This window comes from Nasonia vitripennis (genome assembly GCF_009193385.2).
Source record: "Nasonia vitripennis strain AsymCx chromosome 3 unlocalized genomic scaffold, Nvit_psr_1.1 chr3_random0011, whole genome shotgun sequence".
NCBI classification, from domain to species: Eukaryota; Metazoa; Arthropoda; class Insecta; order Hymenoptera; family Pteromalidae; genus Nasonia; species Nasonia vitripennis.
In genome coordinates, this window is record NW_022279631.1 from 77731 (window position 1) to 92374 (window position 14644).

General features: G+C 35.6%; 1 protein-coding gene across 6 annotated transcripts in view; it reads right to left on the reverse strand.

Annotated features, from left to right (window-relative positions):
• The window catches only part of Gnao (guanine nucleotide-binding protein G(o) subunit alpha), a 376676-nt gene that overhangs the window by 55032 nt on the left and 307000 nt on the right, over window positions 1-14644 (reverse strand). For all 6 annotated transcript variants that reach the window (XM_032601865.1, XM_032601868.1, XM_032601867.1 and 3 more), the window contains 1 exon segment: window positions 13268-13397. In XM_032601865.1, the coding sequence (XP_032457756.1) occupies window positions 13268-13397 (130 nt within the window).

Sequence of the window (14644 nt, forward strand, 5' to 3'; positions counted from 1 at the left end):
AAATTCAGGGGCATTGGGAACTGTTTCTGGAAGATATTTACCCCGAGTTAAAGAAAAAAATTGTCGCTACAGAAGGTGCATTCTTTACTGAAAATGCAAATTGTATTGTAGTAAGGAGCGATTATATGGCATTTTTTCTTACAATAATTGTTTAAGTTACTCGGATTTTGAAATAAATTTATTTAAAGTAAACATGGTTTGTCGTACCGTCATTATTTGTAAAACCATGTAATAATATGTCAACTTTGTTAGTAAGAACATTATCTCAAACAGTTGACTAAACAAAAGTTTCTTCACAGGTATATATTAGTCTTCACTACAATAAATTAGTCATGGTCGTAATATTTATATATTTTTGTCCAGTATAATTCGATTTCAAAGGCAGTAAGTCCTCTGAAGGTCAACTAGAAAATCTAACTAACATTAAAAAAAGAAATCAAACATAAGTTCTATTTCAGATACGTTAGTTTTGACTACAATACGTTAGTCAAGACCAAAATACTGCAAAATATTTTAAATCTTGAATTTTGAACATAGAAGAAATTTGAATACCACGACATCCTAGAAAATAAATAATAATATTAGAGAGCTTAGTTGAAGCGTTTCAATTTGTCGGGTCGTTTCACAGAGAACGAGATATCAGCTGAACGAGAGGACGAGGCGCTTAACATCTGCATATTATTCATATTGATTTATGCCTAAATCAAGAATTTAAACGTAACTTAGTTATGTATAAAATATGCTCTGTATCTTGCGTTATTTATGTATAGACTAGCATCGTCGAAATCTCTACACGCGTTTTTCAAATTTTTTTATTGGCTTTCGATTAAGAATTCAAACATAGAAGATCCCACGCGATGAACAGACAATCAGAAAATGACTAGAATAATCACTATGTCTTTTGAAGTGTAGGACTTCCTGCAATAATTCATGCCCATATTTCTCCCATGACATCTACGAGAAAACGGGTCGCCTTTTTTCATAAGACCTCTTCTACATTTTCCACGCAAATTTTCACCATAGAGCTTGAAATCTAGTATGAATTTAGTTCTTTTTTTTGTCTTTTTTACACAAATTTATAATTATATTCGGATTTATCTTTGAAGATTCCTAGAGCTTGCTTATCCAAAAATAAAATTAATTAATAATAGGTAATCAATTATACCTATACGCGGGTACCATTGCAATTGAATTGACTATATTGCATCTAACGATGAATGTGATTTCACAACATATGAAAACGTGATTTTAGATAAAATTATTCTCGAACCTGGTGCGTCGCTCTACATTTATTCAGAAGTCTTTGATATGCACTTTTTCATTCAAGCAAACGCTTTGTAAGTTTGGTCTGCTTTTTTTTCACTGCTTTGCTTGATATTGTTGTGACCGAGCCCGAACGTTGCGCAATTCAAATGCCAAGAATCGCGCATAGCGACCCCTAGCAACGTGACAAACGACGTTGCGAATGTTATTGTTTATGTTTAATGTGATCGTGACAGCTGATGAGCTAAGACTTGTATAACTTCAATAAAGAGTCTTAGTTTGAGTTCCTTTTAGGTAAGTACCTGTTTTCATTTATGTTAACCCGTACTTAGCCATAACATTTTGGGGGTTAGCCCGGGATAGTAATTTCAGAAAGTAATTGAAAAATTGATGCTCCTATGTTCGGAAAATGCCAAAAACCTCAAGTATACCGGCTCGACCAGCTGAGCAACCTCAACAATAATTGCAATAATTGCCGAGAATCGTGATTTGGCTTTTAATGTCGGTAATTGTGTTTTACCGGACGTTAGATCTACTTACTTGAAAACGAATTTAGGTTTAAAATTGAAGCTTATTGATTACAATGGATCATTACCTTTTGGAGAATTTTGATCCGTAAGGCCGCGCATGGCGTGCTAGTTAGGTAATATTTTGTGCGTTGACAACAATCACATATTTTTAGGAATTTTGCTATCTGTCTGCGTAAGCCTGTTGCGTAAAAATGCTCGCATAAAGCATTTTGTTCAGTTTTCGTCCCCTTATATGCCCGTATATTATATGTACTTTGTTTACAAAGTTTTTTAATTGGCTTTCCGACATTACAATTTTTGGTAGTTCTTTGGCTTTTTTTATATAGTACGTAGTCGATCGATTCGTATCGCTTGCATGTTTTTTCGTCGCTATTTATTTAATTATCTATTAATGTACTTGTTCGAGGATCTTTCATCTAACTTTTTTCTATCTTTTTACAAATATTTACAAGTTTCCGGCTCGGTTTCTGCTAAACTATAGCGGAAATTATAATTTCGGATTAGCTTTCTGACTTGGTTTTTTTGTTTTCGTCCATTCGACTAAGGTAATCGGCTATAGTATTTTGTTTTTCCGGTATATGTGTCGGGTTTATATTAAAGTCCTGGATCGCGAGGTTCTCTGATTATTAAATTTGCATGTTCGTAAAATTTTAGAGCCTCGTGATCCGTACAAACTTTTATTTTCACTGTCCTCTTCAGGTATGTGTCGAGTTCATTAAGTGACCACACAAGGGCCAGCATTTCTTTCTCTGTTATAAATTATGAACATTTGCTCCCCTTGAGTGTTCCACTCACGAAGCATATTACTTCTTCCTCTCCCTCATCATTTAATCGGGAGAGAACCGCGGCTAGTGCGAAGTCTGACGCGTCTGTTGTCAAGATATGTGACTTTTTTGGATTCGTATATTTGAGAATTATACCGTCATCAAAAAGCGATTTAATATTTTCGAACGTTTCTCGATGCTCTGTTGTCCAATGGAACAATACATTCCTTTTCATTAGGTTAGGCAATAGCACTCAGCTTTCTGCAAAATGCTTTGTGAATTAGGAAAAAAAGTTTATGAATCCAATAAAGCTTTGTAATTATTTGAGTTTTTTGGTCTTTTGATGTTGCGAATTGTGCAAATTTTTTCCGGAACCGGTCTTATTCCTTTCGCGGAGATATAATGCCCGAGAAATTCTATCTCTTTACAGAAAAATCTTGATTTTTTGAAATTTGAAAGTTCGCGATTGTTCCAAAAAATCGTTAAAGTCCCACGTGTCTTCCGTGAGCCCTCGAATCAACGCGGATCCGCTTGTTTTAATCCTGAACAGTACGACGTTGAATTCATATACGTGACTGTCGACTTTGAACGCGGTGTATTTGCGCGAGTTTTATGCTAGCCTGATTTGCCAGTAACTAGCTGTGAAATGTGTTACGCTTGTTATTGGCCGATCAGTGCATTTTTGTAATACTTCATCGATACCCGGTGGTCCTTCATAATTGTTCTAGAGAACCATATTAAGTTTTTGTACATTGAGACACGGCCTAACCGATTTGACGCGTTTTCTCGCGATCTGTATCAGATTTATATAAACTCTGATTAAGGTATATTTAATTTTAACATTCTATAAAACTCGTCTAGCGCGTCTTGTCTGTCGGCTATGGGTATCGGATGTGGGCGGCAAAACCAAGGTGAATTGTCTGTTATTATAAATTCATGTCGACAAAAGACCAGATTTTTTCTCAAATACTTCTTTTCTTTAAGATATTAAATTTTTTTATTGATCTTCTCAATTGTGAGTTCGTACGGCTTGTAATAATTATTTTCATAATATTCGTGAAGATTATCAAGATCCGTCTGATACCCTTTTTCAGTGTATTTGCCGGTGTCTTGGATTGTTAGTGACGTGAATTCGTTACGCACAATCTTTTTGTCTACGTACGGTATTACTCTGTCGATGTTTCTAATTGAAATGAACCGTGTCGATCAACATTTTTAATAATTCAATATTATAGAATTATTCAATAATATATGTTTTTTTTTTTTTTTTTTTTACATGGCATTTGGAACTCGAAAGTTCATCGCCTCATCTACGCAAGCCTTCCACGCTGCCCTATATTGTGTCAACCCCACTCAAGATGCACCTCTCCGATCGACACCCACCCGTCCTATTTCTACTAGATCCGATTTTACGTTGTCCTCCCATCTACGTCTAGGTCTACCTAGAGGTCGCGTTACCATCGGCCTGCCCTTCATGACACGCGCTACCGTACGGTCGTCTCCCATTCTCGCTACGTGCCCTGCCCATCCCAATCTGCGCGATTTTATTATTCTGTTAATATTTGGTGACGCGTACAGATTGTGTAACTCATCATTGTGTAGTCTCCTCCATTCCCTGGTTTCCTCATCTTTCTTCGACCCGTATATTTTTCGCAAGACTTAATAATATATGTTTACTTGTCAAAAATAAATGATCTTATTCCTTTCATAGCATTAAAGAACATGACACATTAGTTTGTAATCGTGATTGCGAGGCGATTTCATTATCAATTATAATACATTAACTTATTTGTATAAATAGTTGCCCATATCTTCTGGCTTCGTTTTCGTCTGGATGTAAGGTATAAATATTGTGGTAAATTTGACCACTTATTCGAATAACTTGAGGGCCTTTTCCGAAAAGTGCATCAAATCTAGCTCCAAAACTTGCGAAGGCAAGTGCATTATTATATTGTCTAATATTATCTAAAAAAGTGTTCACTTTCGACAGTATTTCCAGAAACTATTTCTTAAACGTTAAGGATAAGTGATATTGTCAGATAATACAACGTTTCCTCTATTGCAACAATTAGAAATCTTCTTATCAAATAATATTTTAAATTTGAAATGTTTAGCATTACAGAATTTACATATTTTACTTATGCTACCTAAATCATTCTCCATCATTGCCCCTGCTAGTATATTAATAAACAGCTTATCAACCTTCTCTAGCTTTGTCTAAGGTCTTATTTATTATTTATTTCTCAAAATGATAATAATCTAAACACAGGGAAGAAGTTCGAATGAAAGAAGGCTGTAGTATATAAGCTTGCTATCATAGATAAAAACAAAGCACACTTGACGAACGCATAGATAATATAGAAACTAGCGAAATAACCGATTTACTCGGAGAGACACAGGTAAAAACAATTTTTTTAATTACGAGTAATGATAACAAACAGTTCGATACGATTGAACGCATAAATGGTCTTGCCTCCGTGATTGAAAAAATTAAAAAGGAGGGAGGAAATAATAAGACTGACCTAGACAATTTACAGCAAAGCCACAATCAAATATAAAAAAAAAAAAATAGAAACAGTAGAAACTGATCGCAGACGCACTTCAGAGAGCGATACTGGATTAATCAAATCGAAAGAATTAATGGCCGGAAAGCTACATTTGGTCAATACAACCCTGAGCAGCGAAACCGGGTCAGCTATGCTACATATATATTAAGTCTAGCCCGCGATCCAGAATTAAATCTAGAAGAGCATGAACTCTTTATAAAGCTCGTGGAGCATTTTGACCGAGCCATACGGTGGACGGTAACGGGCCACGAAATAAAATCGGTAATCAAATTCTTAGAAATACTCGCCGATTATGACAACGACGATACAAACTGCGAACTACGAACAAAACAATCAAATTCAAAAATCCACCCACCCTCCTACGGGATATAACAAGACGAAAAATTCTCAATTTAATAAGCCAGCAGGCAACAATCCTGGGCAGGAAAAATCGTGGACGGAACACAATATTAAAGTCACTCAAACCGTGGACGACACATACAATAATCGGGTCGGGCTCGCAAAACAAAAGTAAAAAACAGGTAAATAACAAATCCTCTAAATATATCCGTATGATATTGGCGTCTTGGATTGTTTTTAAGACATTACTAACTCAGCTTCACTAAAAGCGGATGCGCTTTTACCTCAAAGGAAGACAGACGTACCTACACAAATCGCGTCCATAATGGAAAACCCGCGTAATGAATTAATACACGATATTAATCCGGACAACCGTAAAGTGCAGATATCACAGAGCATTGCCTAGAAATTAAGATATTTATTGAAAACATCGAAGTTGACGCACTCGTCGATACAGGAAGCGAGGTAACGGCCATATCAGCAGTATATATTTATCATTAAAACTAAGAAGCTTTTAAATCTTGTTTAACACTACCGGTTTGTGGTAAAGTCATTAAAGGCGCTACAGGTAGCAAATCAGCGCGACTAAAAATTCAGTTACGGTTGAACACTGAGTTTGAAAAATTATCTGAAAAAAGCTAAATTATACAAAATCATGCACAAAGTCGAAATGGAAGAAAAAAAAACGTTTGAAAAACAACAACTTTGAGTTAAATAGTAAAGAAATTATAATGTATTTAACACGCAATTCTAATCGTGATAAACGTAGATATAACACAGCTAAAAGTGATGAAGTAGCTGTGGTATTTGTAGGTTAAAATGTTCAACCACCAGAAGATCGAGATATATGTATATAGGTTAAAAAGCATATTTTAAGTATAATAGGGGCGCGCTGCTCCCCGACGGCACAGTGTATAAAAAACTTATACTTGCCATCGGGGCGCTACCGCGATCCAAAACATAAAGCACCTAATAATATACCGTACAATTTTATTTTCATAAATTCAGCATTAAAAACTATTTTAATCCTTATTTAAATTTAAGAAAATTAACTCAACAATACATTGTTGATGCTTGGGTAAAAGTCAAAGGTTTAAGACTTTTTTGGGCTCAGAAACATTGAAAACATCAAAATATTTAATCCGAAAATTTGCATCGTTATAAAGCTTTCTCTCTAAGAAAGTGCAAGAAAATATCAAAAAGTTTCAAAAAGTATTCAGAGTATCGAAAAAAGTATCAAAAAGTATCGAGAGTATCGAAAAAAGTATCAACAAATGTCAAAAAGTATATCCCAAAATTTATCTAGGAGAAAAAGTTTTAAAGAAAAGTGGCAAACTTGTATATATTAAGTGGTTAGGATTTAGTGATGAGCATAATGGTTGGATAAGTGTATTAACATTGTTTTTTTTACATGAATAAAAAAGGATTAGGTTGTAGTAAATAAAAGAATGCAAATGTATTATGTATATTAATAGTATATTGTGCAACTTGGGGGGAGAATTGACCTACGGCGCTCTCGACTCCCACTCGTGCTCAAAACATCACCCTCGCTAGAAAAAGCCATTCCCTCTTGTTGCACACTGTACTTTTTAGGATAAGTGCACGAATAGGCCTCTTATCATGCATATGAAAGGAATGAGAAATTCGAGGAATTTTCAAAGTAAAACAATAGTAAATTGAAAATTTTGAAAATACTTATATAGACACACATATCCATTGGATAGGCTGCAGAGTGAGGAAAAACTACTCCCTTGGGAGAAAGTGGCCTTTTTCGTGCACGTATGATGAAAATGAAATTATTTATGTATAATTGTTCTGTACATGATGATAAAAAATATTGTCTACTGCATACTCCATTTTTTGGTGCAGCCTAGACTTTTGACATCCCCACTGATAGGATTGTACTGAACGACACGATCTTGTAAGATGAGGCAGTATGCTAAAGTGTTAGCAGGAAAATCTTTTTTAGCCTCAAATTCCAAACGTACTTCGACAGGAGCTCTCTTGAGAGATTCGTTTTGTCATGAACAGTCAATAACTACGAGTGGTACTAAGTTGGAAAACGAAGACTTTGTCAGCAGCGGTTGCGGATCTTTTCCATAGTAGAATTTTTGAAAATTAGCGTACATATCGTAGAGAATGGCAAACTGATTTTTAGATATGTCGAGATTCATATTGTTGTATAAATAATATTGTGAATTCAAGAAAAGTTTCACATTACTCAACTCACAATGATCAAAATGACTGGCGTTTGCAGTTCTCGATGATTTACTTTTTGTTTGTAGTCCAAGAATTACAAAACGAGGTTTTTCCAATTGATTTGATGTTTTCACCGTCCGGACGTGTTTATTAGTGCTTGGGAGAAGAGGATATTCAAATAACTCCCAAGAACGGAAACATATGGATATAGGATTATCTCTACCAATGTAATTCAATAGCTGGATTTTTTGTTTATCATATGTAACTACATATGGCATTAACCACTCTATCATTGTTACTTTTACTTCGTAATCTTCAAGTAGTTACACCAGATGCTACAGTACCTTCTTGGATTATTACGTACAAGTCGCTTCTTGATCTTGTGAGAATGAGCTCATGCTTCATATTAATTTTAAACTTTTTATAATCTTCTGCAAAAGCCAAGATCATAATCAGTGGAATGGCAACGTCAAAATTTCCCTTGTTATCTACGACCGATTTGATATCGTCTTGAATACCAAGCCAGCCTGCATTCTCCAGCATATCATTCTGATTCAAATAAAATGAAATCAATCCTTTCATAACACTGCTTAGACCAACATTTTCACTTTTATCTATCTCCACAGCACTATTCTCATAACGAATTTTATCAAACAGATGACAAAAGGCATTGTTGACAAATTTAGTTTTAGCAACTGCTGATCCAAAGCTTAATGATTAGTATGGTTGATGGGCGTGTACTTCGTAATGAGCAATAGACTCATCGAATACGACACCTGATTGAATGCTTAGAATTTTGTCCATTCTTCTGGAAGCATCAAAGAATTACACACGTGAATTTTTTCCACGAACTTTTAGTCCTAGACTTTTCAGAAACTGAATGCTCTTGCTTGTTAACGGTTTGAGTTTCTTCGGTCGACTAATGACTGGTTGACATGATGGCTGACTTATGTATGATCCAGAATTGTAAACGATACCCATTATACAGATTTGATGTGTCTAATCGTGTTTTCCTCTCCTCGAAAATTCACCAAATTTTCATTCTGATCAACGATTCGAATTTGTAGATGATCTATGCCCTTGACACTGAGCGGTAGATGTATGACATGTGACGGAAGTTCTATGATTTTATATCCTGGAGGTACTCTGGGAAAGAACTCATGGATTGTATGAACTTTTTTATTATTGATATAAGCACCTCCAGTAATATTGCAGACGGCCTATGGAATCGTGAGGTGTGAGATCTATCGGATGACTTCAGAGAATTTCACTTCGAAGAGTATTGTTAACAAGAGTATTGTTAACAGCTTTCAAAGATAATTGAATTCCTTTGGATTTCAATATTACTTGTAAAAATTTATTAATAGCATCAATCTCATAAGTGCCAGTAGGAATACTAATCACAGTATCTCCGTTTAAATGCAGTTTATTATTTGAATAGTCAATATTGGGAATAGAGTTAAATGATAAAACTTAAACTAAAATTTGTATCCTGTAGTAGTTTAATCGAAGGAAAATATTGCGCTTCTAGGACAGATGTATTTCCTGAGAGACTCGTAGTGAAGCTATCTTCCGTGACTGATCGGAAGACAATGATTCCATTTGTTTGTGAGCACCTCTTTTATAGTCTTCCAGCTAAGAAATAAAGACAAAGATGGCCACATATAAATGAGTCAAAATTTTGATATCTTTTATAGTTGTATTTCACTTCCTTCACGTTAGAATACAACATAAGATCTTTGCGAGGTTTGAGATCGCCAAAACTATCAAAATAAATCACTTCAGGACCACGTTTGCGATAGCAAACCCAGTGAGTGCCTCTATTTTGAAAGTCATCCAAGTTTACCACTGCTGATTCATTATGCAATGGGCCATCGGGATGTAGATTATTTCTCATGAAAATACTACAGAAATCTGAGATTTTTATAATATAAGCATATTTTTTTAGATCGTAGTCAGTCAGTGCACGATTTGGCAAAGTTAAATCGAAGTTTTTTTTTCTACGGACTCGATGACCACGACTTATATGAGGTTTCATAAATAATCCCATTTCACTTTTGTAGGGCTTGGGATATAGATCTTTACCTAAAGCAATAGCTTCCATGGTCTTATTATGTCTCTTACTTTCTTCATGATTGTTCTGCGCAGCTTTAGCATCATTAATTGCTTTAGCTATTCCAGCAGCACCTCCTGCTAGAGCACCGGTGGCACTTAGTCCTGCGAACAATGGAATGAGAAAAGGAAGAACTCCACCAATTTTTGATGGAACTGGCAGAACACGTGGAAGGATAACTTCTTCCTTTCCACCTACACTTTTAACAGCTTAACGTGCACCCTTTAAGGCTGATTGAATAACCTTGCGAGAATGTTTACTTGCTGTCATTGATTTCTTAGCTACAGTCACTAACTTATTAAATTTCATTCTTATTCGAGTTTTTTCTTTTAATTTCATAGCATTGCTAACAGCAAAAGCAAACGTTTTTTCACCAAGACTAGCATCCTCAGCAAGCTTCTTGTCAGCAGCTTTACGATCTCCGTTTTTATCGGTGTAAGCTATGTCATGTTTTTAACATGCTTGATCAAGCGAATTAATACCAGGATCTCCTCTTTTCATTCGCTTTTTCAATTTGGATCCGGGACCGCAGTATTGATATCCAGGAAGATGCATTTCAACAGGTAAGTTATTGATAACTTTATCAAACAATCCATAGCCTTTCGGCTGTTTCTGAATTTGTGTATGATCATCTCTCTTCTAGCGTTGATTCACAACTGACGTTCATGGTATAAAACGAGCGTTTATATTTCGAGAGCTTAATGTTATATCTGATTCTGTTGAGTTAACATGGATTTTACCGAGCAGAACGTCAAACTTCTCGTGACGAATTTTGATTTTGGAAAAGAGAAGAGAAAACATCGTCATGGGGAATTACTACCAGATAGTATACGAGCAGTATTCTGCGAGCCATGGAACTGTGGAAAAACAAATAGTTTATTGGCTTAACAACACATCCCAATAGTCTGAGGTTTGAACATTTGTATGTATACTCTAAATCCTTGAATCAGCCAAAGTATCAATTTCTTAAAAATGTCCTGGATCTGATTGAAGGAGTATCATATCTTCCGTCAGTGAGCATGAATCTGTAGTATCTCCGGATGAAGCCCTTCCAAATTTAATTATGATTTTTGATAATTTGGCATGTGAGAAGCAGGATAATGTCAGAGCATTCTTCTGTATGGGGAGACATAAAAGTGTAGATAGTTTCTATTTATGTCAATTTTATGCACATATAGGAAAACATCTGATTAGGGATAATGTCACTTTGTTAGTAATTTATCGACAAGATGATGTAAATCTTAAACATATCTATGAAGATCATGTGAACACCCATTTAAATTTTAATGAATTTCGGAATTTTTGTTCAAAATGTTGTAAAAATGATAGATATGGATTGATTGTTATTGACAAAGATAGATCGATGAATGAGGGTAGATACAGAAAAGGATTTGACTGTTTTGCAATAAAAAAGGAATTATGAGTCTCAAACTTGTTCAGTCGAGGAAGCTATAAATGGTTGGATATTCTACCTAACTTACTCAAAGCATACAATTCGAGAAAACATCGGACAACAGGAATCGAGCCTGAAAATGTTACACAGGCAAATAAGCGAGAAGTCAAGAGACGTTTTCCAAATGAAAAGTCGAAGTAGGAGATAAATTACGAATAAGTACGATAACAAATGTATTTGAAATAGGTTACACACCATATTGGTCTACGGAAATTTTCACAATAACGCGAGTTGTAAAAACAGATCCAGTCACTTACCACCTTAAAGATTATTATGATAAACCCGTCTCTGGTAGCTTTTATGAAACGGAAATCAACAAAACTATGTATCCGGAAATTTATTTAGTAGAAAAAGTTTCAAAGAAAAGTGGTAAACGCATATATGTTAAATGGTTAGGGTTCGGCTGCGAGCATAATAATTGGATAAATAAAAATGAGATTTTTTAAATTATCTAGCATGTAAGTTGAATATAATTATATTTTTTTTTATTATAAATGCATAAATTATAGGTTGTAGTAAATAAAAGAATAAAGCAAAAGCGTTTAAGTTTATCATTGTATTAATTCATGTATTATTATTATTATTATCACTTCTATGTACAATAATCATTATAAGAAAAAGAAATAAACAGCTTAAAAGAAGCAATGTGTATATTTTTATTATATGTCGTTTAATGCAATGGACAATGATTTAACAATTTCGAAAATTTGTAACAGACTTTGGTTGATTGAACGGAAAAATCTAACATATTAAAAGTTCACTTCTGATTTCGTTTTCATTCGTTCAAACAACGGCTTGAGCTAGTTGTGATCACATAATATAAAACTACGTATATTCACGGTTATTATACAATTTTTTTCGAGTCATTTAGTTAAGGCTAACTCGAGTAATGACGAGTCGAACACAAAGTAATTTTTTCCGTGCGCTCGCACGCGTGAATAAATGTTTTTAGCCAAGGTTAGTACATGGACCATTTGCGTTCACAGCACACGTACAATAGTCAAAACCAAAGATTGCGCTGCGACCCCCCCACCCCACTTTTACCTCTCCGGACCCACCTTAAATAGGCGCTGTTCCCGTCACAATATCAAATAAAATAATTTTTCAGGAAAGAATTTAAACCTCAATATTTTTAAATTACCAAAAGGTTCTCATAAACCACGTAACCATACTGTGTCTTTCAATGTAATGAATTTTTAATCTAGTTATTTTATATGTCGTTAACAGTACTAGGCAAACAAAAATTTTGTATCCAATACAATATAGGAATCTTTTTTTATTGCTTTGAAAACATAAAACTTATTCTTCTTATTCTTCTTTTGCTTGACCATGAAAGTGATGGAATCTTATCCTAGATTTAACCTGGGCGGTTGGTGACGCTGATCTTGGCGAGTCCATCTTTCCAAGGCAGGGACAAGGCTTGCGATTGGATGCCCCGCAGCGGTAGCAACGGCAGCGCAAACAATCATCCCAGAGATAGGAACCGTGTTTTACTGCTGGTCATGATAAGCATACCGCTCCTTGTGGCACCTCCGAGTGCATCTTTGAGTGCATCTTCTTTTTGTTTTCTGAGAGTTAAGCGTGCATAACAAAGCGGCTGCTGCAGAAAATGTCTCATAACTGGAGACGCTACAGCATACTCTTCTTATTGCTGAAATTCGTGAAGCAGCTCTTTTTCGGATTTGAGCACAAGACTTAAGCGGTAATGTCTCTCAATCATATTCTGGATACTGTCCAGCAGCTGGTGGAGATTCGGTGTTGGAGGGCAAAGACCGGATTGCGCAGAGCTTGCTCTACTTACGCCACATAAAAAAACACACAAAGTCACCCACATGCACGCATGCACATACACACTGTTATATTTAAAGGGGTTTATTAGCGTTACAGATGTCTTCCAGCAAGAATTCAAACAGCTGAATTTTGTCAAAAGCTAAAGTATGCCCAAATAAAATAATTATAAAACGTTTCAATGTATTATATTCGGTTGTATTTATATCAGAACTGAGAAAATAAATAGTCATTTTGATGCTATTACTCACCGTAGTTTCATCTTCATGTAAAACTTGATCATATTCTGACATAGCAACACAAAATATTATCGCTGTGACATCTTCAAAACAATGAATCCATTTTTTACGCTCACTTCTTTGTCCACCTACATCGAATAATCTGAAAAATGATAGAAAGGGCCAATGTAATTAAGAAAAATATTCGCATTGAATTTAAATTTTCTAGAGAGAAATAATACTATTAATTTACTATTAATTTATAACTCAGGCGCTAATCTTTTTTCGCAAAATAACAACTATAATTGGTGGAATTATAGAACAATTCTAGAAAGCAGTATCGCTTAAATTAGGTTTTTATCCTACTTCACTTCATCTAAGATGTATATGGAATCTTTATTACAGAAGATTAACATTATAGGATCGTTATCAGGCTTCAAATCTAGTCTTAATAGTGCATTGTGCAACAAGGGGAGAAAATAAGCTATGTCAAGCGTGGAGAGGTGTTCAGCACGAGTCGAAGTCGAGGGCGCTGAAGGCGCCCGAGACGTAGACGAGTGCTGAAAACGCCTCACCCGAGTCTGATATAGCTTTTATTCCCGTATTGCACACCGTGTTTTTTCCAACAAGTTCATGAGAGGAACTTTTTTTATGCGTGAAAGTTGGGTAGGAGATCATGCATTTTAAGTAGTGCACAAAAAATTTGAGAAATTTAAAACAAATTGAAAAATTTGAGATATTTGAAAAAATTCAAGCAAATTTGGGAGATTTCAAAAACGGGTATTAACAGAGGGGAGAAAAAAATGTTCTTCCCGCTACTCCTCAAGCAGGGAGAAATAGTATATTATACACCCAGGGGGAGAAGGAGGCCTTTTGCTCTCGCGTGTGAGTTTGCAGGACGAGGCAAAGACCAGCGCGCATAGCGAGCCGAAGCCGAGTACTGCAAACACACAAGGGTGCAGAAGGCCTCCTCCCCCATGGAGCATACCATATTTTTTAACACACATATCTAATTTTCGCGTTTTCCGGACTTGAAAATAGGGACTAATTGTCGTCGTTTTTTGGATCGACACAACTCACTTGTTAAGAATATTCTCCGCGTTTGTTTATGAGGATAAAACCCGGGCGCTGTCTGATGTCTAGACGTCCTGACGCGCCTCTAGTTTCTCCCGAATTCACCTGTCCGCGTCTCAGACTTATTGCGCAATAATTGCACCGGATTTATGTACGTTATCTTCAGATTATGAGACTCTACGGCCTGTGGGATTTTCTACGTAATAGGGCCTCAGGATATTAGCTCGGCTCTCTTGGGTCAGCATATACCTGAATGCTCCACCGGGGCGTGAATCTAGCTTGCGGCCCGACGAATATTGTTTCGTCGTCAGAATTTAAGAGCGGATCTTGCCAGTG